Source organism: Phyllostomus discolor, chromosome 4 (genome assembly GCF_004126475.2).
Source record: "Phyllostomus discolor isolate MPI-MPIP mPhyDis1 chromosome 4, mPhyDis1.pri.v3, whole genome shotgun sequence".
Classification (NCBI taxonomy): domain Eukaryota; kingdom Metazoa; phylum Chordata; class Mammalia; order Chiroptera; family Phyllostomidae; genus Phyllostomus; species Phyllostomus discolor.
Genome location: NC_040906.2, coordinates 168,716,460 through 168,744,291, shown reverse-complemented (window position 1 = coordinate 168,744,291; position 27,832 = coordinate 168,716,460). Strand labels below are relative to the sequence as shown.

At 36.0% G+C, this 27,832-nt stretch overlaps 2 protein-coding genes across 7 annotated transcripts in view; one reads left to right on the top strand and one right to left on the bottom strand.

Annotated features, from left to right (window-relative positions):
* REV3L (REV3 like, DNA directed polymerase zeta catalytic subunit) overlaps nucleotides 1-27,832 on the top strand; it is a 171,622-nt gene that overhangs the window by 19,936 nt on the left and 123,854 nt on the right. The window contains exon 1 of one of the 6 annotated variants that reach the window (XM_036024573.1): nucleotides 24,780-27,581. The exons of the other annotated variants lie outside the window; for them this stretch is intronic. Within the exon in view, the coding sequence (XP_035880466.1) occupies nucleotides 27,506-27,581 (76 nt within the window). The 5' untranslated portion in view covers nucleotides 24,780-27,505. Of the gene's footprint in view, nucleotides 1-24,779; nucleotides 27,582-27,832 lie in introns of those variants that run through there. 6 annotated transcript variants of the gene reach the window in all.
* Nucleotides 5,703-6,245, bottom strand: LOC114494156 (60S ribosomal protein L23a-like). Its single transcript, XM_036024577.1, has one exon. It carries the CDS (start codon nucleotides 6,230-6,232, stop codon nucleotides 5,756-5,758), a length of 477 nt encoding a protein of 158 aa, XP_035880470.1. The 5' UTR covers nucleotides 6,233-6,245; the 3' UTR covers nucleotides 5,703-5,755.

The following is a 27,832-nucleotide window of genomic DNA, read 5'->3' as shown; positions in this document are numbered from 1 at the left end:
GATTTATTTATCTAGTGTGACAATCTCTGTCTTTTAATTGTGTTTAGATTGTTTACATTTGATGTAATTAGTGATATGGATGGACTAAAATCTATCACTGTGTAAGCTGTTTTTTATTATTCTGCTCTTTTCTCTTTTATCCTTTTTTGATTACTTGGGTATTTTTTTATTATTATTACATTTCCCTCCACTATTTGCTTACTTATTTATACCTCTTTTTGAAATTATTTTAGTGACAGCCTGAGGGTTTATAATACGTGTTTGTAACTAACCACAGTCTTGCATCATATAATAGCATGTAACTGTGAATACTTTATTATGATGGTTTATTCCCATTCTTCCTGCTCATCCCTTGTGCTTTTGTTGTCATTTGTATTATTTTTATGTGCTATCAACAACCAAATTGCTACTGTTTTTGCTTTCAACAGTTACTTTTTTAGAGTAGTTATAAATAAAGTGATATATTTACTTTCATTTATGTCACTTTTAGTGTTGTTGATTTTTTTGTGTGGATAAAATTTTTGTCTGATATATTCTATCTGTCTGAAGAACTTCCTTTAACATTTATTGCACAGCAAGTCTGGTGGTAATGAATTATTTCCTATTTGTTTTTCTTAAGGACTTTATTTTTCTTTCCTTTTTCTTTTCCTTTATTTTTGTGAAATATTTTTGTTAAGTATAGATTGTGGATTGCCTTTTTTCTCTTTTAGCACTTAAAAGATGTCATTCTATTGTGTGGTTTGCATTGTTTTTCTGATACTCTTATCTTGATTTCTGCATTTAAAGTGGCTTGTTTTCTTGGCTGTCACTAAGATTTTTCTCTGTCTTTGGATGTGGTATGTCTTTGTGGATATGTGTCTGTTTTGTTTGATGGTCTCTGGACATCTTGATTTTTTGGTTTGGTATGTTTTATTTAATGTGTAAAATTCTCAGCCATTATTTCTTCATGTATTTCTTTGACCTGTTTTCTCTCTTTCTCTTTCTGTAATTTCAAGTATATGTATGATAGACCGTAAGATACTGTCTCATAGCTCTTTTATGATTTGTTCTGGGTTTTTTCTTTTTGTCCTACTCTTTTTTCCCTGGTATGATGAGACTTATCCTTCAGGGAGATTTCCTTAGTGATAGTGGTTGTTACTGCTATTACTGAAATACTGATATTTTAAAAGGTAAATCTTTAATATAGAGGCCTTTCAGATTAGTAAAACAAAAGTTAATAATAACTTTTTTTTCCAACTGAAAATAGGTTAATTTGATTTTGGAACCACAAGATATGGCCCAGGATTGTGTCTGTTGTGAAGGTAGAATATAATGTCATAGTTCTAATGACTTACAAACTAAGTAAGCTGTTTTTTAGTTTTATATGTCAGTGTTTTTTTATTTTTCTATATGTTAATCACTTGAAAGTCATTAGATTTTCATTGTGAATTATACTTGTTATAATCATAAATATTTAATTTGGAATAAAAATAATATTACTGTTATCAAATAGCTAGACCCAGATATGTTTATTTTACTATTTTAGGACTATGTAGAATTAAATAGACATGAGGTGTACAATACAAATAAGAGATCAACATGTTTTGTTTTGTTTTTTTTTTTTTTTTTAAAGATTTTATTTATTTATTTTTAGAGAGGGAAGGGAGGGAGAGAGAGAGAGAGAGAGAGAGAGAGAGAAACATCAATGTGTGGTTGCTGGGGGTTATGGCCTGCAACCCAGGAATGTACCCTGGCTGAGAATCGAACCTGGGACACTTTGGTTCCCAGCCCGTGCTCAATCCACTGAGCTACGCCAGCCAGGGCTTGTTTTGGTTTTATAGTTACTAATTGAGAAAGGGGTTTGGAAGTGTAAATGGAATGCCTTTTAAAGGAGAGATTTTTCTACATATGGAAAATGTAAGACAATGAAAAATTAATAGACCAATTAGAATAAATAAAACAAACTTAGAATTTGAAAATATCAAAGTATGGAAAAATTTTGAGTATGTACAGATGCCTTGAATTACCAAAAGTGATAAAAGATTTAGTTAGTTCTTTTCTTTAAATTACATGTAGGTGAGTAAAAGATAATGTTATCTCAAAAGGAAAGCAAGATAATGCTTCTAATTTTTTTTCATTTACATCAATTGAGGTGTGTCAGATTTACAAAATAATAAATATTTGGGTGTGTCTGATTCAAGCATCTAAAAGTATAATCATAAGAAATTCTTACATTTCAAATCTGAAGCTTATAATTGTAGAATGGGTATTAGTATCTTTTAAAAAGTTGTTTGGGGGAACTGACTAATTATAAGCACTTTTATGTGATCTCTGCTTTACCTAGTAAGAGTCTTTGTCTTGGTACATCATACTTACTCACACAGGAAAAGTTTTGTTTGACACATGTTTCAGTAGCTGGCAGATTTTGAAATGGGGATATGTCCAAGTTGATACTAGAGAATAGTCATATAAAAGGACAAGGAGCCAAATGCATGAAGCATTTGCTTTTTTGGCAGATAACCCAGTATATACAGATTCATTATAAAAATTCAGGTAAACTTGATAATGGACAGTTTCTTGGTTAAATTCTCACTACAGCCCCAGTATGCACCCAAGAACAGAGGGTCAAGCTTCTGTTGACTACTCTGTTTTCTGGTTCTACTCTTGCAATTATTTTTCCTTTGATCCAGAGGAAGATTCTGAATTAGTTAAATGCAATTGGAACCTTGACTGTGTACATGCATGTACACACATGCACAAAAAGTTGAAATTGCATAGTGTTCTTTTATCTTTTTTTTTAATCTTCACTTGACATGTTTATTCATTTTAGAGAGAGAAGAGGGGGAGCCAGAGAAACATCTATGTGAGAGAGAGAGACATAGATGGGTTGCCTCTCGTACACACCCCATCTGGGGATCAAACCCACAACCTAAGTATGTGTCCCAATGGGGAATCCAGCCTTCAGCCTTTTGGTGTACAGGATGCTACTCCAACCGAGTCACTCTGCCAGGATGTGTTCTTTAATCTTAATATGTTTTTCTCAGTAATTATTCTTTGATACATTGTAGGGCTTTGGTAAGTATTTATTGAAGAAAAGAAGAGGAGTTATTTCTTTGTATGTAACTTAAACAGATGGAAAACCCTTACATTGTAGATTAAGGACTTTCAAATTCATTCTCTGTTTCCATTGTTTCTAGAAATAATTCGGAGTTTTATTCTGGGAGTGATTTGACACTTTTAATGCTTACTTTTGGAAATAGTTTGGCACTTTCAATACTTATTTTTATGCTTGGATAGGTGGGACCAGAGCAAACTTTATCTAGGGCTAATACTGCTCTAGTGCTGAGGCTACTCCACCTGATGTCCTGTGAAGTGTGAGATTTTTTCTTGTCTGAATGAAACACAGATTATTCCCACTACTGTCTGAGCCCCTGAGATCATTCCCTATGTTCCTTCTAATTGGTTCTTTTCCTTTTTCAGGTAGATTTTTCAAAAGCATGTGCTGATATTACTCAGTAGAGACTTGAGAAGGGAATCCTCTGCATATTTCTCTTCTCTTCTCTTCTTTCTCTTCTCTCTCTGCAGTTCTCTCCTCTGTGGTACTGTACTAGGCAAATTCTAGCAAGTTTGACCTCCCAATTTTCTCAGCTCAGGGAGCTTGCTGGGTTCCACCTGGGTTCCTTCTCCCTCTGCTCTCTGGAAACTAAGCAGAGAGCTGTTGGAGGGACACTCATTTTTTTTCCTTTCTTTTAAGGATTATTGAGTGATGGCCCAGCTATTGTCCAATGTCTGAAAATTATTTCATATATTTCTGGGTTTTTGTTGTTGTTGTTGTTTTAAGTTATTTCAGGCGGCAGGGTAAATCTGTTCCCTATTACTCCATCTAAAATGGAAGCTCTGTCAACTCATTTTTTAAAGATTCAGTTCAAGCTAACTCCTCTCCAAAATGTTTCATAATACATGTTCTAGTCAGGAATCATTTAGTTACAAAGAACAGATGCCCTTTCAAAGAAACTCTAATAGAGAGAAGATTTATTATTATAATGCAGGAAAATCTCTCAGATCTTTATCACTTGGTACAAACAGGTCTGGCTTCTCTTCCATTCTCTCTCCTGTGCTTCAGTGTCCTCTGCAGGGTTCTTCCCACTTGCCTTTGGCTCTCACTTGCCAAAGTATTAACTCTACCTTTCAGCTCTACTCCTTATACTATGTCATCAGATTATCTGTCTATGTGAATGGCCCCAAGGTGCCAGGAAATTAATATTAGTCTTGGGTGAGCCAAGTTCAGTAGTGACATGACCATGATTAATAATAAAATTTTTAATTAAAAAATTTAAATAAGTTTTTTATGTAAGAATACCAACCTGTAAATTCCAAGTAGGAAGTTCAAGTCTCAGATAATATTCAGGGTAGCTCAGACATTTTGCTTTTGGATTATTAAATAATATGATTCATCTATAAACATTTGCAGAGCATGTGTTATATACCAAACACTGTGGAAAGCACTAGTGACACAAAGGAGCTTATATTCTAGAAAAGGGTTTGACAAACTATAGCCTTCAGAGCCAAATCCAGCTCTACCACCTGTTTTTGTAATGTAAGTTCTCTTGGATCACAGCCCCTCCCGTTTATTTGCATATTATCTGTGGCTGTTTTCGTGCTTCAGCAGGATTTAAGTAGTTGCAACAAAGACCCTAAGGCCCACCAAGTCTAAAAATTTATGCTTTGTCCTGTTACAGAAATTTGCTGACCCCTGGCATAAGGTGGTTATTTATTTACGTACATACAAATATATATATTAATATAAAAAGTTTGAGTTCTTTTTGCAGTGTCAAGACCTTCTTTAATCAGGTCTTAGACTTTGACCATTAATATTTATGAAGATGATAAGTTACTTTCCTAAAGTCTTTACATTTTATAAGTTCTTTGTTTCATTCATTAAGACCATAGGGTTATTTTGTTTCTTAATTAATTCTGGTTGGATTCAAAATATCTTACATGAGGGCATCTGGGTTTACTGATGATTCAGAACACATGTGGTGTGGTATTTGGCAAGAGCCTAAAGGCCAAGTGTTGTAACCACCCACATAACAATCTTTTGCAAACTAGCAAGTGTTTTTGTAATTTTAGCAATAAAAACATTTTTTCCCTGCAGTATGTTAAATCAAAAAGTAATATACTTTGAGATGGTAGATATACTTGAAAATTAACTTGTTCTCAAATATAAAACACACAAAAGCTCAGGAAATGCCATCTGTGTCTAAAAGTGCTTGTGAGGTTAGTAACAGTATATAATTCCTCTGTGTTCGTGGTAGCTATTAGTTAAGGCCAAGAAGTCTTATACAGATTTGCATGAAGTTATTCACCCTTTAAGTCTCTGCTACTATAGCAAGAAGAGATCTGTTATTTTTAATATGTGCCTGTCTCTTTAAAATGTGATTGCCACTAATCTGAACGTCAAATGCTCGATTCTTCTACTGTTCAGGAGATTCCTGCTGAAAAGCATCTAAGATAGAAAAAGTAGAGTCCCTGTGATTTGGGGAGTTTTTATAACTAAGGTAAACCATCCCAGTGTACCTAAAATGATCCTAATTAGATAATTATTAACAGTGTCCCCCGTTAGTCTCAAAAACCCTAATTTGGATGATTTATTTAACCCTATTAATCTATAATCATGTTGACCATTGAGCAGCTGGATCTGCTTTATTTTTTTATTTTATTTATTTTTTTTTTAGTACAAAATTTTTATATTTAGAATTAGCCAGCTGGACTCAGTTTAGATGATCCCAATTTTGTTGGCAATATCCAAAGCATCATAGTCTGGAGCCAGTCGAACATATGCCTTCTTCTCCCCATCAGGTCTGATCAGGGTGTTGACCTTGGCCACATCAATATCATACAGCTTCTTCACAGCCTGTTTGATCTGGTGCTTGTTGGCTTTGACATCCACAATGAACACAAGTGTATTGTTGTCTTCTATCTTCTTCATGGCTGACTCAGTAGTCAGGGGGAACTTGATGATGGCATAGTGGTCAAGCTTGTTTCTCCTGGGGGCGCTCTTCCGAGGATATTTAGGCTGCCTTCGGAGCCGCAGTGTCTGAGGCCTCCTGAAGGTGAGTGACGTGCGGATCTTCTTCTTTTTGTGGCTGTGGACGCCTTTTAGCACTGCTTTCTTTGCCTTCAAAGCCTTTGCCTTGGCTTCGGCTTTGGGAGGGGCAGGGGCTTCCTTCTTCGCTTTGGGCGCCATCTTCATGAAAAGGTGGATCTGCTTTAAAGTTTAGCATTTCAGCAGTCTGAGCATTTATTCTGATTCTAAATGTCACAGGAGAGTTAGTGGATATAGGGCTGCAAGATAGCACAGTTGTTAAAGTGAAACTTAATTCGGACATAGACTCATCTGATAGTAGAAAACCTAGATTATGTGTCTCCCTTTGGCACAAAGATCATTGAATCCCTAAAATTATCTTTTTGTGTAGTGTTGAGGAACTTCCTTGGACTCTCTCCAGTCTTCGTTTCTAGGCTTTTCTTTTCCTGTTTTTCTCTTTCCCATGAGCCCCATGTTTCAGACCAGCTTATATACTTGGGTTTTTCTGAATATATTCTAAACTTTTTCAAAGCCTTATACCTTTCCTATTTGTTCCCTCCATTTTTTCTTGCTCTATCTTTTCAAGTCTGTGCCTATTAAATTGCTACCCATCCTTTAAGTCACTTCCATGAAGCCTTTTTTTGCTACATCCCCATTCTAATTCATTTTTCTGGGCTCTCTGAACATTTTGTTTCCACCTGTGTTATGTCTTATAATGTGACTTGGTGCCCAAACCTTATTCCCAGGTCTTTAATGGCAAGACTATTTAATTCACTGAAAAATCCACATTACCTATACAAAGCCTTTTATGTATTAGGTATTCAGTGAAAATGTATGCTCAGTTGTTGGCATATTCCCCTCATTTCTTTAGAATAACTAGAAAATGTTTTGGAAAGAGATTATCTTTGTAAACTTTGTAAGGGTAACTAATATGTCAATTTCTAAATTTATTTAATGCCTTTAATTTTTTTTTACCTGCGTTATTAACACTTTTTTCTTCAAATAGAAATATAGTCTCATTGACATTTTAACTAGGACAAAAAGTTTTCATTTTTCCTTCCTTCCAAGGCAGTTTCCCATGTTCTAAGATCTTCTTACATTCTTTTCCCATTGCCATCTTATTTAGTTAATTCCAGAAAATGATGATCTGTTGCCTTCCATAAATCTCCCTCACTTTGGCTACTATATTTCTGGAGAAGAAGTAAGAAGAAAAGTATTAAATTCTCATTGCCAGATGAGGAAGGCATACTTTAAACATTAACCTGGTTTGTAAAATTTGCTAATGGCAGAAAGGAACAATAAGCAGGTGACATTACATCCTTGGCGTTTTCTTTTCCTTTCAAATGAGTCTAATTTCATAAGACATGACTTGGGGAAGCTTGCAGCTAGCTTCTTAGGCATGTTATCTGGAGTACATAAAAATTTCTTACTTTGTTTTGGTTTGGGTGAAAGTAGAAGTTTACTGGAATTTTCAGAACCTGAAACCAAAAGGTGACCTTGATTCTAAACAGTTATCTTTGCTATAGCTGTTAATAATCAAACTTTCACTTGTCCTTGATCTAGACAATGGCAGTTGGGATGTTTTGTTACAGAATTCTATACATTGCCTTTGTCACCTTAAAGTTTTACTTTTATTCACTTAGAATAATAATTGGCATTTTACTTCATATAAATTATAAGCTAAAGGTTGTGACTTGTAAATGAAATAGGATAAATCATTTGGTCTCATACTCCTCATTTGCGTAATAGAATAAGTTCTTGAGTCAAAATATGTGTGATGATTGCTTAAATCTAAAGTTAATCTGTTCTCATGTTAGGAGAATTATGATTATAACACAAAGGCTATACTACTACTATCCCTGATTTATGGTGAAAGCATTTCAAATTAATATAGCATCTTCAGGTGCTCAGCAATTACACTTTATATTTTACTTTGTTCTGTGAGTTGGATATTGTTTTGGAATACCTGAGAGTTCTGGAAACCTGTCAGAGGGGAACCTTACAGTGAGGCTTACATCAATTATTATAGATTCATAGATTCATTGATAGCTTCTCAGGAATACATCAAATTCAACTTTAGGAAATTCATTTTGATTTGGGCAAGAGGCAGGCTATATATGTTTAGGGCAGTGGAAGAGGTGATTGGACAATCCAACTAAATGTTAATCTCACTCTTGGTGTTTCCCTACTTTTGGCTTTTCAGTCTGTAGTAATGATTTAGTCATCTTGAATGGTGCCACCACAGACTCATCATGGGAGGAAAGAAGTAATATTTGACAGAGAAATTCTCATCTCTAGATCAGAATAACTAAATTAGTTGTAGTCTAACAACAAGTTTAAAGGTTATGAGTTGAAGTGTCTTTTATGTTGTTTATGGAGATAGATTTTCTAAATACAGTCATACCTCAGTACACATCGGCTTCAGAACTTATCAAACCTTGTACTCGTTGCATTTAGACGGAAAAAAAAAAAGTTTCAGCACCCAGTGCTTGCTCAGGACTCATCACACTTGCTAGAAATTATATGAGTCACACCACCACCCCACTAGAGAACATGCCTCATGAGCCAGTACTCATCCATTTTGGCATTTGTCACGAGTTCCAGAACAAATTAACGAGTACTGAGGTACCACTGTAGGGGATTTAGAAATGGGCGACTTAGTAGGCTTGAGAAGAGACTCTGAAGACTATTATCTAGAAATGCTAGAATTAGGTACTCCTCTTGGCATTTTATAAGATTAAACAGGACAAATTGGTGAACATATAAATTATTTTTATTTAAAACAATATAGGATAGATGTTTAGGAGATGTTATTTGAGAAATAACAAGTAAATTTGGAATCAGCATTGACAGAAGCAAGGATTAAGGAAGAGTATGGATAGTGGAAGAACTGTCAGTGTTATTAACTACATAGATATTCTTATTAAAGATTTTTAAATGTTTGCATTTCATTCAATGACCTTTTAGTTTTGAGTTCTTTTTTCTTAGCTGTTAATTCATTGGAGAGTGTCTTAGCAGTGATTTTTAAAATAGGTACTTTCTTATAAATCACTGATTTTACTGGGTAAAAATTATATCCCAGGAGGCTTTTTTTGTTTGGTTTTTAACTTCTTTGAAGTGGTGCTTTGGTACAGTGAAAAGAACACTAACTAGGAATCAAAAACTTAGTGCTTCTGGGTCTGAGGTCCTTGGACTTCTCATTAAATTAACTGTGTGACTTTGGGTTCTCTGAATCTCTTCTCTCATGTATAAAATGGGTAAACAAATTGTGATATATCCATACAAGAAGTTACTATGAAACAATAAAAAGGAATGAAGTACAATGCAGGTGACACCATGGATAAACATCAAAATCACTGTGCTGGGCAAAAGAATTCAGGCACAAAAAATTATGTATAATGTGATCTCATTTTTATGAAGTGCTAGATAAAACTATTGTGAAAATCAGAACAGTGATTGCCTTGGAGGAGGTGGGATCAACTGAAAACTGGCACAAGGGATTTGGGGGGTAATGGAAATGGGAAATGTTCTGTGACAAAGATACACATATTTGTCAAAATAAGTCAAAGTACAGTTAGTATTTATATATTTTCACAATATGGATATTTTATTACTCTTCCCTCCCTTCAGAAAAGAACAGTAAATAAATATTAAATTCTAGTACATATGCCTTTCTCAGTGGTAGTAATTCTAAACTTAATTTTTATGTTTGGTAGGCTTGTATAAATAAGTAAATGTGTTTAGAATAATGGAATCCACTTTTCTCACTGCTGGACAAGAGAGAAACATGGAAATGGGGACAACTAGAATGCCTCTGGGGTATTGGGTTGTAATTGGAGGTATCAGTATGAACTCATAGTTTTTATATATAGAAAAGGATGGACGGATAGATAGAAATGTGAGGGGGGGGTTACACGCATATATATAAATTTCCTAGCTCTGTGTTCTTAGAAGTTCTAAATGATATTCCCGTAATAGTAAACACACTTTGTGTCCAGATCTCGATTTCTAAATAACATTCTTGTCTAAAAGGATCCCAGGCTTCCAGCCCTGGCTGGCGTAGCTCAGTGGATTGAGCTCGGGCTGCGAACCAGGCATTGCAGGTTCAATTCCCAGTCAGGGCACATGTCTAGGTTGCAGGCCATAACCCCCAGCAACCGCACATTGATGTTTCTCTCCGCCCCCCCCCGCCTTCCCTCTAAAAATAAATAAATAAATAAAATCTTTTTTTTTTTTTTTTTAAAGGATCTCAGACTTACTTAAGAGATAGCTATGCCTGTCTATGCCTGGGGCAAAGTACAAGATGAGCCTATCTGATAGGTTCCAAAAATAAGGAAGTGTTCAAAGAATGATAGGAACATATCAAAAGAACATAGGAGTTCTGTTTCCACCCAGACATGAAAGAAATTAGAAGTCATCACTACTGTCCTCACAGTCAGATCAAAGTGGAACAAACTAAAAATCAACAACTCTTCTTGGATCCATCAGAGAATTGAGGTCACAGATTAAACCATAGCCCACAAAACTTGGAGAGACAGGTGAATTTAGAGAATCACTGGGAGCGGAAGCTGATGGAGCCAGAAACTGGTTGGAAAGCTTACATTGTAATTGATGAACTGCTGAAGCTGACTGTGGATTAGCCTGAGAGTTAAAAACTGCTGGGGGCCCAGTGTTGGTGGGGTGGGATGGGGGGGGGGGGGGAGAGACCACTGCTGGGTGGTCTCTCACACTTTCATGAGTTTTTGCTCTGTGGGATTTACCTGGTTCTCCCAGTAAATTTTTTTTTTGGGAGGGGGCATGGAAATCTCATGGTCCTAGTAAAGGGAGAGGAATAATAACCATTTTGAAATATGCTCACAGCATTCTGGTCTCCGTCTGCCCACCAGGGAAACTACTAGCCTAACCACTTTAGAGAAAGGTAAATACCTAACTACAGCTACCTCTAGCTTTGCTTTCTCAACTAAGCCAATGAGTGAGAAAGTGGCCCACTAAAAGCCCCAGGCCTAATCATAGGATTATAGAACCTTCCCTCCTCTCCCCCAGTTTACATATCAATAGGGCTTCTCCATATTAATAGAGGATTACAGATGAAAGAACTGCAAGGCTTGTATATTAAGGACTTTATATGCAAATCCAGAGACAACAAGAGACAAAAATAAGGATACTAGAAGAAATTTTAGCCCCTGATACCTATAGCTAGATTAAATGCAGCCCAACTCCTGGTCAGATACAGCAGAGGTTTTGGAATTATCAAACTGCATATTTAAAATAACTGTGATTAATAGGCTAAAGGCAAGAACAAATGGGTAATATAAGCAGATGGATTGAAATTCTAAGAAAGAATCAAAAGGAAATACTAGAAATTAAAAACACTGTGACAGAAATGAATGCCTTTGATGGGATTATTAGAAGGAGAAGTGAGAAAGGAGTGAAGGAAATATTTTAAGCACTAATGGCTGAAAAACTTCCAAAATTAATGACAGACACCAACCTATTGATCCAGGAAGCTCAGAGGACACCAAATAAGATAAATACAAGCCTACACCTAGGCATATCATATTCAAACTACAGGAAACCAAAGACAAGACCTTGAAAGAAGCCAGAAGATAAAGAACACCCTACCTATACAGGAAGAAGGCTAAGTGTTCTTTGGACTTCTCTTCACAAACCAGGCAAGCAAGAAGAGAGTTGAGTGAAATGTTTTGTATTAATAGAAAAAAATCACCAACCTAGAATTCTGTATATATTGAAATTATTCTTCAAAAGTGAAGGAAAAAATAAAAACTTTCTCAGACAAAAATTCAAGGAGTCTGTCACCAGTAAGAAATGTTACCTGCCTTGTAAAAATGTTAAGAGAACTTCTTCAGAGAAAAGGAAAATGAGTAAGTCAGAAACTCGGGTATACATAAAGAACATTAGAGAAGAAAAAGTGAAGGTAAAATCTTTTTTCTAATTCTTAACTGATATAATAGATACAATGTATTGGTGATTATAGTTTATGGATAAGTGAAATGAATAATAGCAGTGTTGTAGGTGATAGTAGGAAGGGATTTGGAAAACTTACGAGGTACTTATACTACCTGTGAAGCATAGTGAACATAGAGTAGATGTAAATGTATACAGCAAACTACAGAGCAACCACTAAAAAATTTCAGTTTTTTTAAAATACTTTAAAGATGTTGCTCTAATGACTTCTGGTTTGCTTTGTTTTTGATAAGTCTGGCAATATGTTTCTGTCCAAAATTTTGTTATGCTTCTAATTTTTATGATTTATCACTCTGTCCTATTCAGGGCCTCATGTGACCTATTGTATGCTTAGTAGAACTACTGGCCATATCAGTCTGGTACACTAAATGACTAAACATTGTGCTAAGGAAACTTCCCTTTAATTCACATATAGAAATTGTAGGATATGTGGGGGGAGGGAAAAAAATGGGTATAGGGACCCTGTGCTGCTTCTACCTTTTGGTAGAGCAAATACTGCCCACAGGGGTGGGCAGAAGTAGGTTTACGGTGGTAAGTACACAACACAGAATTTATTCTTGTATTATCATTTATTCTCAATATGTTTTTCCATGCAAACAACTATAAACCTAATTTTGCCCATCCCTGTACAGTGAGTAGTTCATTTTCATTGTTTTATTGTCTAAAAAAACTTTCTTCATTGACAGTTCTTTCATAATCTTTATTCATTCATTCATTTATTTACATATTTATTTTTGGTAATGATGATCACTTTACTGTAAATGAAACATCTCTCTATAATTTGACAAAGTATCTTAATGTGATGTAAGGTTTAAAAATACTATACTGGCTTCCAGTCAAGATGGCGATGTAGACAGACATGGCTTGCCTCTTCATACAAACCACATCAAAATTACAACTAAGCCCCAGCTGATGTGGCTCACTGTATTGAGCATCGGCCCCTGCGAACCAAAGGGTCAACGGTTCAGTTTCCTATCAGAGCACATGCCTGGGTTGTGGGCCAGGTCCTTGGCTGGGGGCCTGTGAGAAGCATCCAATCAACGTTTCTCTCCCTCTCTTTCTCTCTCCCTTCCTCTTTCTCTAAAAATAAATAAATAAATCTTTTTTAAAAAATTAGAACTGAAATATAGAGCAGCCATCACTCAGAACAGTCAGAAATCAGGTTGAATTGAAGTCTGACAACTACAGAATTAACAAAATCACAATCATTCAGACTGGTGGGAAGGGCACAGACACGGAACAGGCTAGTTCCTCACCCATGTGTGGTGGATAAAAACTTGGAAAGGATATCTTAGGAGCAAACAGTCCCAGCCCCACACCAGGCCCCCCAGCCCCCCGCCCCAGGGTTCAAGTGCCGGAAGATAAGTCCCCACAATGTCGGCCTGCAAAAACCAGTGGGGATTGAGTCAGTGGAAGAAATTTCTGGACCCCCCCCCAAGCAGTTCCTCTTAAAGAACCCACACATGGACTCACCTACTCAGACTCACTCCCTCTGAGCTCTAGCACCAAAGCAGCAGCTTGAAAGGTGTACTGGAGCCCTGGCTGGCGTAGCTCAGTGGATTGAGCGCGGGCTGGGAACCAAAGTGTCCCAGGTTCGATTTCCAGCCAGGGTACAGTCCTGGGTTGCAGGCCATAACCCCCAGCAACTGCACATTGATGTTTCTCTCTCTCTTTCTCTATCTCCCTCCCTTCCCTCTCTAAAAAATAAATAAATAAATAAAATCTTAAAAAAAAAAGAAAGAAAGAAAGAAAGAAAGGTGTACTGGAAGAGGCTGAAGTGTCTGGCATTGGGGCAGAGGACATTGTCCCTTTTCTGAGCCCTCCCCACCCAGCCACGGAGCCTGCAGGCTGGTGCCATATTTGAGACTCCATCAACCTGGCTAACACTGTTTGCCTTTGAGATCCCCAGAGACTCCGCCCAACCTAATCTACAGGCCCACCCAAGCTGCTTTTCCATAGGAATGCCTAGTCTTATTTCCTGTTCCACAACTGCCTAAATCCTATCAAACAAGCAATAGCTGGCCTCCATGAGCCCCAGGCAGGGCCCTAGCAGCAATCAGTTTAGTTTCACAGTTTAGCTTAACCTGGGAACCTCCCAGCCCAGTACAAGTAGCATTCTTCTCAGAATGCTTTATAGCTCAGGAAGGGTGGCCCCTAGCAAAACACAAGTGAGTGGCTGACTTTGCCCTGCACCGACCAAGAAACCCCAGGGCAAGCACACCCAGTGGACAGCTACAAAGCATTTTGGAGCACCATCACCCTGCTCCTCCTGCACAGCTGATCCTCCACAGAGAGCAGAGGTTGATGGTCAGTGGTCACAGCCAGTCCTTGCAGCTGACTGGCCTGGGTAAATCCCTCCTATTGATCTGCCAACAACAACCAAGGCTCAACTACAAGAGGAAGGTGTACTCAGCCCACATGAAGGGCACACCTCAAATAGCCAGCTGGGGTGATAGGGGCAGCTGTACCACTGGACCCTACAGGACACCAACTATATCAGGTTGCATTACCAAGGCACAGAATGAAAGCAGCTCTAACTAATACATAGAAACAAACACAAGAAGGCTGCCAAAAGGAGCAAAGAAATATGGCCCAAATGAAAGAACAGATCAAAACTCCAGAAAAAGAGCTAAATAAAATGAAGATAAGCAGTCTATCAGATGCAGAGTTCAAAACACTGGTAAGGATTCTCAAGGATCTTTGTGAGGACCTCAGCAGCATAAAAAAGATCCAGTCAGAAACGAAGCATTCCCTAACTGAAGTAAAGAACAATTTATAGGAAAATAACAGTAGAGTGGATGAAGCTGAGAATCAAATCAATGATTTGGAGTATAAAGAAGCAAAAAAAAAAGAAGAAGAAACAAGAATCCAAAAAAAATGAGGGTAGTATAAACAGCCTCTGGGACAACTTCAAGAGGTCCAGTGTTCACATCATAGGGGTAGCAGAAGGAGAAGAAAACGAGCAAGAAATCGGAAATCTATTTGAAACAATAATGAAAGAAAATTTCCATAATTTGGTGAAGGAAATAGACATGCAATCCAGGAAGCACAGAGGGTCCCAATCAAGTTGGACCCAAAGAGGACCACACCAAGATGCATCATAATTGAAATCCCAAGGGTTACACATAAAAAAAGAATCTTATGAGCAGCAAGAGAAAAACAGAGTTACCTACAAAGGAGTTCCCACAAGACTATCAGTTGTTTTCCCAAAAGAAACTCTGCAAGCAAGAAGGGACTGGCAAGAAGTATTCACAGTATTGAAAAACAAGGACCTACACCCCAGATTACTCTATCTAGCAAAGCTGTCATTTAGAATGGAAGGGCAGATAAAGAGTTTCTCATACAAGAAGAAGCTAAAGGAGTTAATCATCACCAAGCCATTATTACATTAAATGTTAAAGGGACATATCTAAGAAAAAGAAGATGATCAAAACTATGAGCATTAAAATGATAACAAACTCACAACTATCAACAACTGAATCTAAAAAATAAAAACAAACTAAGCAAACAACCAGAACCAGAACAGAATCATAGGTTTGGGGATCATAGGAGGGTTATCAGCGGGGAGGGTAAGAGGGAGAAAGGGGGAATTGGGGGGAATTGGGATCAATTTCCCAATTGATACCCAATTGGGCAGAGGGGTCAAGAAGCATAACTGGTAGGAATGAAATAGAGAGGGATGTTAAGAATAGTATAGGAAAGGGTGAAGCCAAAGAACTTAACATGTATGACCCATGGACATGAAGTAAGGGGTGGGGTAACTGATGGAGGGAAGGGAAGTATGGGGTGGAGGAGGGCAAAGGGGAAAAAAATGGAGACAATTATAACAGTATAATCAATAAAATATACTAAAATGAAATAAAAATACTATACTTAGTACATCATTAAAGGGATATAAAGATGTATAGTAGTGCTTTTAGTGGCTAATGTTTGTATATTTCTCAATTTATTTTTATGGTACAAATCCAGTCATTCATTTTAATGAATATATTGATTCTACTGGTATCTTCAATTAGGTAATCTCATTACATTAAAGACCTTCAAAGAAAACAGTGAGTATAGAAATGTTAAAAATTATAGAACAGCTTTACTCATACATAATTCACATACCATACAATTTATATATTTAAAGTAGACAATTTAGTAATTTTTAGTGTATTCACACAGTGGTACAACCATCACCACAGTCAGTTTTAGAACATTTTAAGCACTCTCAAAAGAAATGCCACATTCAGTAGCAGTAACTACACATTCTGTCCAATCCATCAGCCCTTACAACCACTAAAAAACTTTTTGTCCCTGTAAACTTACTTATTCTGTACATTTCACATAAATGGAATTATACAATATTGATCTTTTGTGTCTGGCTTCTTTAACTTAGTATCTTTCCATGGTTCATTCATGTTGTGGCATGTATCAGTATTTCATTCCTTTTTATGGCTGAATAAATATTCCACATTGTATGGATATTCCACATTATATTTATCCATTCATCAGTTGATGGACATTTGGTTTATTACCACCTTTTGTCTATTATGAATAATGCTGCAAAGAACATTAATGTATAAGTTTTTGTGTAGAAGTGTATCTTCATTTATCTTGGGCATATATCTAGGAGTAGAATTTTTGGTCCTAGGATAACTGTGTTTAACTTTTTGAGGAAGCAGCTACACCATTTAACATTCCCACCAGCAGTATATGAGGTTTCCAGTTTTTCCACATAATTATTATGACTTTTTGATTATAGCCAACCCAATGGGTGTGAGGTGGTATTTCATTGTGGTTTTGAGTGGCATTTCGCTGATAGCTACTGATATTGAGCATCTTTTCACATATTTATTGGCTATTTGTCTATCTTCTTGAAGAAATGTTTATTTAGATCCTTTCCTTTTTTAAAATTGGGTTCTTCATATTTTTATTATTAAGTTGTAAGAGTTGTTTATTCTAGATACAAGTTTGTTATCAAGTATAATTTCCAAGTAGCTTCTCTTACTCAGTGGGTTGTCTTTTTACTTTCTTTTGGATGGGTAAAATTTTAAGGTCTTCTAGTGTTCAGCTACCAGAAAGTATAGTTGATCAACTTACTAGATTTGTATAATCTAATTACCTGTAACATTATATATGTCTTTGAAAGAAAATTTAGGCTTTTATATGTAAGTTTGGACAGTAAATTTATTTATGTTAGCTATTAATATTATTGCTTTAAATCAGGTTATCAATTGTAATCAAGTTATTAATTTTACTTTGAGACCTTGTATTACTTCCCTTTTGATTGAAATACCATGAAGGACCATGAAGGTTAATGTATGTGACTGTTCTGGCTAAAATGTCTGAAACTAAAACAATATTTATTTTATAAACCAGAATTTTACTTTTCATAGTGAAGGTTAATAAACACTGGTTATTTTTATGACATTTAGTCTAGAAAGTACTTTTTTTTTCCTTTTGAGATTCTAGCTTTGAAACGACTGTTTGCAGTTTAATTTTTTAAGGCTGGGCTTTTTAGAAAAATATGATGATACACTGTGGTGTATGGGTCTTCAAGCAGTACCCAAACTGAGATTCACAGTCACTGTGAAATCCAAGTTGTAATTACTGATTTCCCTGCTATAATAAAAATTGCAAACTACATTATATATGAACTTTGGACATGTCATTTCATCAGATTCTGGACATATTAATCATAAAAGAATTTGTATGTTATATTTTGCTTTTTTTACTGTTGTTTAATATGGCAAGTTGGTCCTTAAGTAAAAATTCAGTCCACTTAGTCCCCTTGCAAATAGGGAAAGATAGGAAGGCATTTATTACAAATGTCTCATTAGCATTTATAAAAAAATTATGAGGAGAAAATAAGATAAAAGCAGTCAAATTTTCTACTAGTCGCAGTCCAAAACCCTCTTAGGAGTTATTCAATATGAAAAAGACATTCATTTGTGTCAGTTTTCCAAAAATAAATTTTCAATTCTCTGACATCAACTTAAGAGTATTCTATAATTTAATTCAGTTTTGACACTAACTACCTGAAGTTAGTACAGACCCCACAGGGTAAGGGATCAAGACTACCTCTACTATAGGTGCTAGTCACAAATGAGGTCTCCACGTCACCTGTACTTTCACCTGGCTGACTGAAAATTTAGGAATTCCATGCCCCCTTTCTCCTTCCCAGGTTTGATAAATTGCTAAAACAACACAGAAGTCAAGAAAATGGTATACTTATACAGTTTATTACAAAGGATACAAGTGAACTGTCAGATGAAGAGATACATAGGTCAGGGCTCAGAAGGGTCCTGAGCTGAGATGCTTCTGTCCCTGTAGAGTTGGGGTGTACCATTCTCAGTGTGTTTACTAACTAGGAAGTTTCCCAAAACTTCATTATTTGAGAGAGATGTTATTGAAGTTTCACTACAAAGGTATTATTGATTATATCTTTGGCCATTGATGATTGAAGTAAATCTTAAGACCCTCCCCTTCCTGAATGTGATGTTGGAGGGATTGGAGCTGAAAGTTCCAACCCTCTAATCATATGGTTGATTTCCTCGGGCAACCAGCCCTCGTTGCATAGCTATCTAAAGGTCCCACTAAAAATCATTTCACTAGCATAAATTCAGGTATATCAAAAGGGGTTTGTTACAAAACACAAAACATACTCCTATCATAAAGGAAATTCCAAGGGTGGTAGGAGGTCTGAGCCAACAACTGGACACAAAGACTCTCTCCCCTTCCCTCCCTCCCTCCCTCCCTCCCTCCCTCCATACACTCACGCACTGCATGTGCTTACCCAACATGTATTAAACACCAACTATATTCCAGGCTCTCTTCTAGGCATTGAGAATAGGAAGAATAAGAAGACATAATGCATGTGTTCAAGGAACTTATACTGTAGGTGTAGAGACTTTACGGAGAAGTAAAGGTATGAGATTAAAATCTCCTAGGCACAGTTTCCCTTGACAGTATCCTAAATTGCATGATATCCACCATATTATCTTTCAACAAGTCCAACAACTTAGTTTACCTCGGATATAGACATTGTTCACTGTTTCCTCAGTTGAGCCTAGTTGAAATAGTTGGCCCACAGTTAGGGCCATGTTTTATGAAAGCTGAAAACTGTCTTTTAAATAGTAGAGTCACACTAGTTGGCTCTCTCAAAAAGAGGAGATGCTTCCACTGTTAGAGACACAAAGTAACTGAGACCAACTAAAAAATGATAGATTTATATATCCTACATCATGTCACTAGAGCATAAATTCATTGACTGGACACACTGGCACCATTTAATTGTGTTCTCAAACTCCCTTATTTGGTCTCTTTCTCTGTTTCTCTACCTTTGTCTTTTCCCATTCCTGTCAGTCCCTATCTACCCAGTTAAAAAATACACGTATGATGTGATTCCACTATGTATGAACATATATGTAGCAAAATGTGATAAATGCCATAATAGATTTATGCAGGCGCTGTGAGGACAAAAATGAGAAAACAGGTTTTTTTAAATTTACTTTTGAGGGTTAAGGAAGGTGTGTATAGTTGAATTAGCAGGTAAGCTGGTTCTTCAAGAATGACAGTTACAGTGTTTTTCATCTAAATACTAATCATAGTCTTTGTTTTCTTCAAAAAATTGCTCTTTACATCAATCTTTTTCTTATTCAATGATGATTCTTCTGGCTATAAAGTATATTAATTCAAGGAAATGTACTTAGCACATCTGAGACATGGCTGAGGCATAGGATTCCAGTACCTAGAGTTGCTTTGGCTTGTGATGCTTCTGTAAAGTCTCCTCATTGGCAAAACATCCCACATTGTACTGGTAAATGTGAAAATGTGAAACTTGATTTTTCCCATTGAAAAGAGAGCTTTATGCTAACATATTATTTGTCCTTCAGCCACCTTCAGCTCTGTATAGTTTTATACCTTCCATTCTGCTATTTGTTTTCTCTATGTTTTATGCCTTTTTGTTTCTCCATTTTTCTATTACAGCTTTTTTAATGCTAAATAGATATTTTTTAGTATACTATTTTAACCGTATTGTATTTTATAATTTTTTTTAGTTATTTGCTTTGTGGTTGCTCTGTGAATTACTTTTAAACACTATAGGTTGGATTAATCCCAATTTAATTTTAATAGCATATAAAATCTTTGCTTTAATATACCCTCATTTGTACACATTACATCTCTATACATTATAAGCATGTTAACACAATTATTATTTTATGCACCTTTGTTTAAATGAGATAGGAAGAGAAAAAAGTTAAAAATACATTTCTATTTTTTGTATTTGCCTATCTACTTACCTTTACTCATGCCTCTTTATTGCTTAGTATGGATTCGAGTTACTGTTTATCATCCTTTATTTGAGCATGAAATTGAAGACTCTTTAGTTTTTCTTGTAGGACAGGTCTGCTAGTGACAAATTCTCTCAATTTTATTTATCTTAATTTCTTTTTTCCCACTTCACCCAGCTCTTCTTTATTTTTGAAAGCTAGATTTCCTAGATACAGAATTCTTGATTGACAGTCTTTTTCTTTGATCACTGTAACTATATCATCTCACTGTCTTCTGGCGTTCATGGTTTCTAATGAGAAGTCAGCTATTTATCTTATTGAGGAAACTGTAAATGATGAATTGCTTTTGCTGCTTTTCCTTTGTCTTTTGATAGTTTGACTGTAACAGGTCTAGGTTTTATGTACTTGAAGTTTGTTGAGCTTACATGTGCAGATTAATTTTCCCCATCAAAATTGATAAGTTTTGGGCCTTATTTTTTAAAATATTCTTTCCACTTTTTTCTCTCTCCTCTCCTTCTGGGACTCATGTATATGTTGGTGTGCTTCATGGAGTTCCACATGTTAATTCTTCTTCATTCTTATTGTTCCTCAAATTGAAGAATTTCCACTCACCTGTTCAAGTTTAGATTTTTTTCTTCTGCCAGTTCAAGTGTGCTATCAATCCCCTCTAATAAATTTTTCATTGTAGTTACTGTGCTTTTCAATTCCAAAATTTCTGTTGATTTTTAAATCAAATTTATCTCTTCGTTTATATTCTCTATTAGTGAAGACATGACTCTCCAACTTCCCTTAAATTCTTCAGACACGATTTCCTTTAGTTTGAAATATTTATAATACTTGTTTAAAGTCTTTGTCTAATAAGACAGATGTCTGGACTTCTTCAGGGACAAGTTCTATTGACTACTTTTTTTTCTATGTATCAGTCATACTTCTCTGTTTCTTTCTATGTTTTAGATTTTTGTTGTGATTGTTGAACACTAGATATTTTAAATAATATATGGAAGTTATGGAAATCATACTTCTCCTTAGTCCCACGGTTTGTTTGTGCTCTGCTGGTGGTGGTGGTGTTTCTTCAGTGACTTTCCTGGGCTAATTCTGTGTATACAGTCTCTATTCTTTGACCTAGCTAACTGGACGTTTTATGACTGGTCAGAGACGTCTTTACATGCTTTGAACCAGCTGGTCTCCTACAACTTTTACTGGTGAGCTCTGTCCTTTTGTGTTGGAGCTGAGCTTCAGGTTAGCCAGAAGTGAAAGATTAGGGGCTTCTCTGGTCTTCCCGAGCATGCATACAGCTCCACACATGTATGTAGCCCTCTAAATTCCCAGGACTAATTTAGAGCTCTTTAAAGCCCTTTATGGACATTTTATTCCTTAGTTTTTTCTTTCAAGTTTTTTGTTCAGTCTCTTGTTAGCTGCAACTGATAAATTTCCTTAGACAATGGTGATGTTTAACAATTGTTGCTAATTATTTTCAACAAAAATGCTGTGGGAAGAACTATGCACATAGAATGAGCTAAGTCTGAGCAAATAAAGACAAGCCCCTGAGAATGGAGCTTTTCAGCAAGGTGTGCCGGACAGGTCAAATAGTGACAGTTTTCTGAGAATGGGCTTTAGAGAACTCCAAAACTATTCTGGCCTCTCCAGTGCCTGTTTGGCTGTTGGTTTTCACAGCTACCATAGTTATACAAGGGTTGGTTTTCAAGGCTTCTGGAGCTTGGGGAGCAGGGGGATTGGATTAGGGTAGGTTAAAACACCACAAAGCTTGCTGTTCTTGCTGAGAGTCAACTGTTTTGTTTTGTTTTTTTCAGTAAACACTGCTTAGGTTATCACAACCTTTAGTTAATTACTACAGTACTGAAAAAAATTTGATTTTGGCAGTATTTGTAAGTGTTCTTATTGCTTTTCGAGGAGCAGGTTTACAAAGGTTCTCCCTCTGCCATTTTGGAAATACCTCTTCCCAGTCTTGTATACTTGAATCTGCATCCTGTTTCCAGTCTCCGATCCAGGCTCTTATTGCTTGCCCTTCTCTTACGCATTTCTACTGGATCCCTGAAACTCTGATTCCATGGCTAACATGCTTAAATGCCCAATTATTTACTAATTGTTACTTTTCTTTCTTGCCTGGCAGCCTCAGGCTCATTCTCTCATATACCACATAAATTGAAACCCTCTGTTTTTCCCTTAGGTATTCGTATTTCTTAAGTTTCTGGCTTAGGGCCCGTCTCTTGTCTATTCTTCATGATCACCCCATTGTTACTCATACTTTCAAATCTTTCTTTTCTAGCCTAGATCTCTCTCATAAGCTCTACATCTGTGTACCTACTTGTGCTTAATGTAAATATTTGGAAATTCTATAATAGGACATAAAATTTCCTCAGTTCAAAACAAAAATCAACCTATTCTTGTTTCTCAGTTTTCTTTGAATGGCGTCTCCTTTCAACCAGTTGCCTAAACCAAAAATTTAGATCATCTTTGTTTCTTTCTCCTTTACTCTACCCCCTATAGCAAGTCAGTTAGGTTCCTCTCGATTCTATGCCCCAAATCCTTCTTGATATTTTCTTTATCTCTACTGACATCTCTCATGTGAATTATTCCAGCGGCCTGCTTAACAGAGCTTCCTATTGTAGTTCTCTTCCCAGCTTCTCCACAGTGTGTCCACAAGGTAATTTTACAAAATGTAAAATAACACAGGTAGAGTCTGCATGTGCACCCACATATACACACACTTTGCCTTTCTCTACATTATATGCCTTGCTCCATGCTAACTACATTTTTCCTGTTTCCAGACCATGCCCTGTTTTCTTTTGCTTTCAGGTTTCTGTGTATACTACAACATTCTTTCTCATTTTGCTTTTTTGTTGCTACCTCTGGGAAGCCTACCTGTATTCTCATAATCTTAGATACTTCTGGGTATAGAATTACCATACCATAATTGCCTATTTACTCATCTTTATTACATGCAAAAATAAAAATCACCCATTATCTGATTTAACGTTTGTATATAGTTTTATGATCAAAATAAACCTAAATGTCACCTGAAATAAATAGTATAGCATATACATTGTTTCATGCTAGAAAATATACATCAACATTATTGATGTATATTGCTGAGGTTGGCAAACATTTTCTGTAAAGGGCCATGTGGTGTATATTTTAGGCTTTCAGGGCTATAAGGTCTCTTTGCAACTACTCAACTCAGAGTAGAGCCTGTAGCAGAAGCAGTCCCAGACCATTCTAAGTGGATGTGATAGAGTCCAATAAAACTTTGCTTACAAAAACAGGCAGCAAGCAGAATTTGGTGTGGGAGTCATACATCTATACTAGTATACCATAATTACTTAATCTCGTATTTTGGGAAATTTATATAGTCTTCATCTTTTTTCACTGTTAGTAATACTATATTAGCATTTGAATAGCTGAATCTTCATGTATATTCTTATTTTTTTTCCTTAGAATAAAATCTGAAAATGTAATTTCTAGGGCTAATAGTATATTCCTAAGGCTTTTAAAAATGATAATAAATGACAATACTTGCCTTCTAATTGTAACTATGAGGAGTTCTGTTTGGTTCATTTTGCAGTTTTGTGGGGTGGGGAAAGAATTATGGAGTGAAAATTTAGAAAGAAGCAAAGAAAGACTGGAGGGAAACAGATCGAGTTAATGGTGATGATATAAAACTTTTAGAAAAGATATTCTAGAAAGAAAATCTGAAAAATTCTATGAATATGAATTTTCCTGTTCATATATCAAGTATTTTTACAGGATATCTGTAGAGTTTTATTTAAAATTTTGGTATATTGAGTTTGATATTGGGAAGTGGGGTTTGCAAATTACAAAATAAGCATTTCTTATTCAATCTCCTAGGATAATAATCAGCTTGTTTAAAAAAACAAAACAAAATAAAAGAAGACAATAAGCTTTTCCATTCTGGATCATGATGAAGTCCTGTTAGTTACAGCAGGAACTGACAAAATACTATTCATGGACCAAATCCCTACCATCCCCTCTTTCTGTAAATGAAACATTATTGGACCCCAGCCATTCCCATTCACTTAAGTAATGCCTATGGCTGTTTTCAGGCTACAGCAGCAGAGTTAAGTAGTTGTATCAGAAATAGTATGGCCCACAAAGCCTAAAATATTTGCTGTCTGCCACTTTACACAAAATAATTTGCAGACCCTGGAATTAGAATAATGGTATGTGTTAGTCTTTCTGTTCATCGAACATGGGTCTTCAAAAATAAAGGTAATTTGGTTATGAATTAATAAGATTTTAGATGCACATTTTAAGAGACCAAATCCAGGCACTTAAAATATAGAAGAAAATATGGAAAAGCAATATAAGAAATCTTGGAATACAGAGGACTTAATGTTTAGTGTAATTCTAGGTTCTATGAAAGATTAGATTTAGAGCACCCAAGTACTTGCTGTTACAAAGGCACCTGCCTTATTTATGCAGTCCCTGCTTACACACAGCTGGAAAGTAGCCAGCTCCACAGAGTTTTGCCATAGTGTCTTTAAAAACCAGCAGTTATTCTGTGACCAGTTTCCATGGGGCTTTCCTGAAACAACTTTGTTACAGTTTCTGAATTAGACATCCGTTAAATTGGAAAATTCAAACTCTTAAAAATTTTTGGAAAACTGTGTTATGTACATAGGCTTATTCTCTCAAATATAATCTTTATTTCTACTGGACGTATGCCTTAATTCAGTTTGACATGAAAATAAGGGGGAACATTCAGAAAGTAGCGATATTTTCTTTATCTCTACATCTTACCTAGAAACAGCTAATATCCTAAATCCTTTAAGAATCTCAAATCATCTAGTAATGTTTCAAATGGCATAGCTTTCTCTAACTATAAACTTTCTTTAAAAACTGTGTGTGGAACTCAGTATAGGAAAAGCCTTAGGACTGAAGACACAAGTTCCTCTTAACTAGGCGACTAAACCTGAGTCCCTAGTACCAATTACCTTCCTGTGGACTTCTTTTACGATACAGAAGCCTCCAATTTAATGCCGAAGCCGCTGATTTTAGGGCATTTTCTCATAGCTGAACCTAATCCTAACCGAGGAGGTACAGGTAGACTAGTTGAACTCTAAGGGACTGTGCCTCATGTGGTCCACACATCTTTGAGGGGTGGAGCTGTTGGAGGGAAATAAATAGAAGTTGTATCTTTGTCGAGATAAAGCAGTGCTATTACAGAACTACAAGTTTTACAGTAATAAAGGATATAATGTTAAGACATGACTCACATTTATTTTTACACATTTTCCCTTATCTTTCTGAATCTTTTATCTTCTCATTTTATTTCCTGTGATGCTGTTCTGTATTAGAGTCGTTAGTGCTATGCCAAGAATTTTTGTGCTGTGGTTCTTCAGGAGATTGTTCTTGAGGGAGGGTGGTGAGAGAGACACTGGACTGTCATCCAGCATCTCCAAGCTGCTGGAGAATCAGGAAGGTACATCTGTGTGGATGCAGTGGCTACAGACTTGCACGGGACCTAGGGTCATTCAGGGTAGGAAGTGCAATAGGCTGAGGACCCTTCACAGCACCCATACTTTCTACAGTAACCCTGGTGGAAGTTCCATTAGTTGTATCAGAGTCCCTCTGTTTTTATAATTTTTTTTTCAGATATTCAAAGGCTTTCACATCATTCCCTTCTCCTTAAGCAGTTATTCTGTTATATTGAGAGTTTGTTAATTCATTTAATATATGTTTATTTAACACATACTGTGTGTTTGTGCAAGGTCCTAGGGATATTAGAATCATTAAGGAAACAGGTGTTTACAGTAATACATAAGAACTGAGAAATTAAGGATTAAGGAAGCCAATGTTAACTTTTTTTAATTGAACTGGCATGGTTAAATGCAAAGACCATTAGTTTTAGGTTTTGTTGACCTGTTTTCAAATCCTGATTCAGTTACTTAATAGTTCTGTGAAACTTTGTGATATTTGCAAGGTTATTCTAAGTTGTAGAAATAAATATATGTAAAGCACTTAGTCCAGTGCCTGCTGAATAACTTATTTCTGCATTTGTCCTAAGTAATTGTAGTTCCAAAGCCTATAAAGAGAAAGATAATTTCTCTGGCCCCTTACTTCACAGGACATGTGAAGAATAAATACTTTTTTTAAATACATGAACTTTGTGATCACCCTGTAATGATAAAGAAATCATTAGTAAAAATCACATTTTACAATTTGGTGTCATAAAATTCACCCAAATTTTCATTAAAATAAAGGGTCTGTACAATTAGTATTTTAGGAACTTACAATATTTCTTGTAAATATGCTGTTATACTAGTAATTCTGTCATCACTGATCTTAGACTTGTCAACTAAAAAGGGAATACTTCTCTGTCTCTCTACGTCCCTCACCTCATGCTTCAGCATGCCAGTCATTTTAACCAAATTGTGGTTTATATCCAGAAGAGTAATGGTTATAACTTTTTAAACATGAGGTGTTTAAAAAGCATTCAAATAGATCATCAGTAAACTGATTAATTATATTTTCTTTGACTCATTCATCATTACAACCTGAATTTTTTCTATGTGAAGAATTCAAAAACTTCAATATTTAGAAAATAGTACCATGTTGTATTTAGCAGTTAAACTAAATAGCCAAAGAATTTGCTTTCCATTGAAATATTTTTTCCTTTGATACTAAGTAGCGTAACTGCTGCTAAAAATAGAAACTGAAATTGGTCTAATGGCAAGACCATTGTAATTCTTCAAAAGTGTGAAAATTGATAGTTTAAATCAGAACTCTATACTGAGAAGGGTGTTGATCTTACTCTATTGTGACTTATCTTTCCAATTTTGCTCTATGGTATGTGATAACTTCTAGACTTAGTAATTCTGTTATAACTACTTTCAAAGTAAGAGAAGCCGATGTTACTCATAAAAAGTGTAAAAACACAGTTATCAACAGAACATTGAATCATTTTTGTACATTTTATGTAAATCATTCTAAATTATACTTAGGAAATACTAAACAATTACTTCCTTTCCTATCAAAAGAAAAAGCCCAGTGAAACAGAGTACAATAAGGGTTGGGCAAGAAGCCCAATAAATTGTGTTGGCAGGAGAGTACAGTGATAGTGAGTGACAGCATGAGAAAAATGGATGTGTTCTTCCATCACTGCTGCTCTCCTCTCTGCTTAAATTAGACAAATAGCATGGACGGAAGGGGAACTAGGGACAATGCTCAGGGAACAGGAGCCGCTTCCACACAGCTAGCTCTGCCAGATTCATGTGAGTAATGGTGCACCTGCTTTTTGTTGTTGCTGTTGTTACTTAACCTCGTCATGGATACATTACTGTTTCTGTGGCACTTCTTTTGTGGGTTCTTACTCATATTACTTTCTTTATCATGGCTGTGCCGGATTGTCTGTTGGCAAGTCTGCACCATTTACCCCTTCTACTCCTTGCTTGATACAATGGCTTCCTGGGAAGTGTGCGTGCTTTTTTTCCCCTCCTCTCATTGTGTCTTCTTGTGTCCCACT

Bases quoted from the DNA above. Each gene is read 5' to 3' on its own strand.
- LOC114494156 (XM_036024577.1), bottom strand. From the start codon at position 6,232: ATGAAGATGGCGCCCAAAGCGAAGAAGGAAGCCCCTGCCCCTCCCAAA.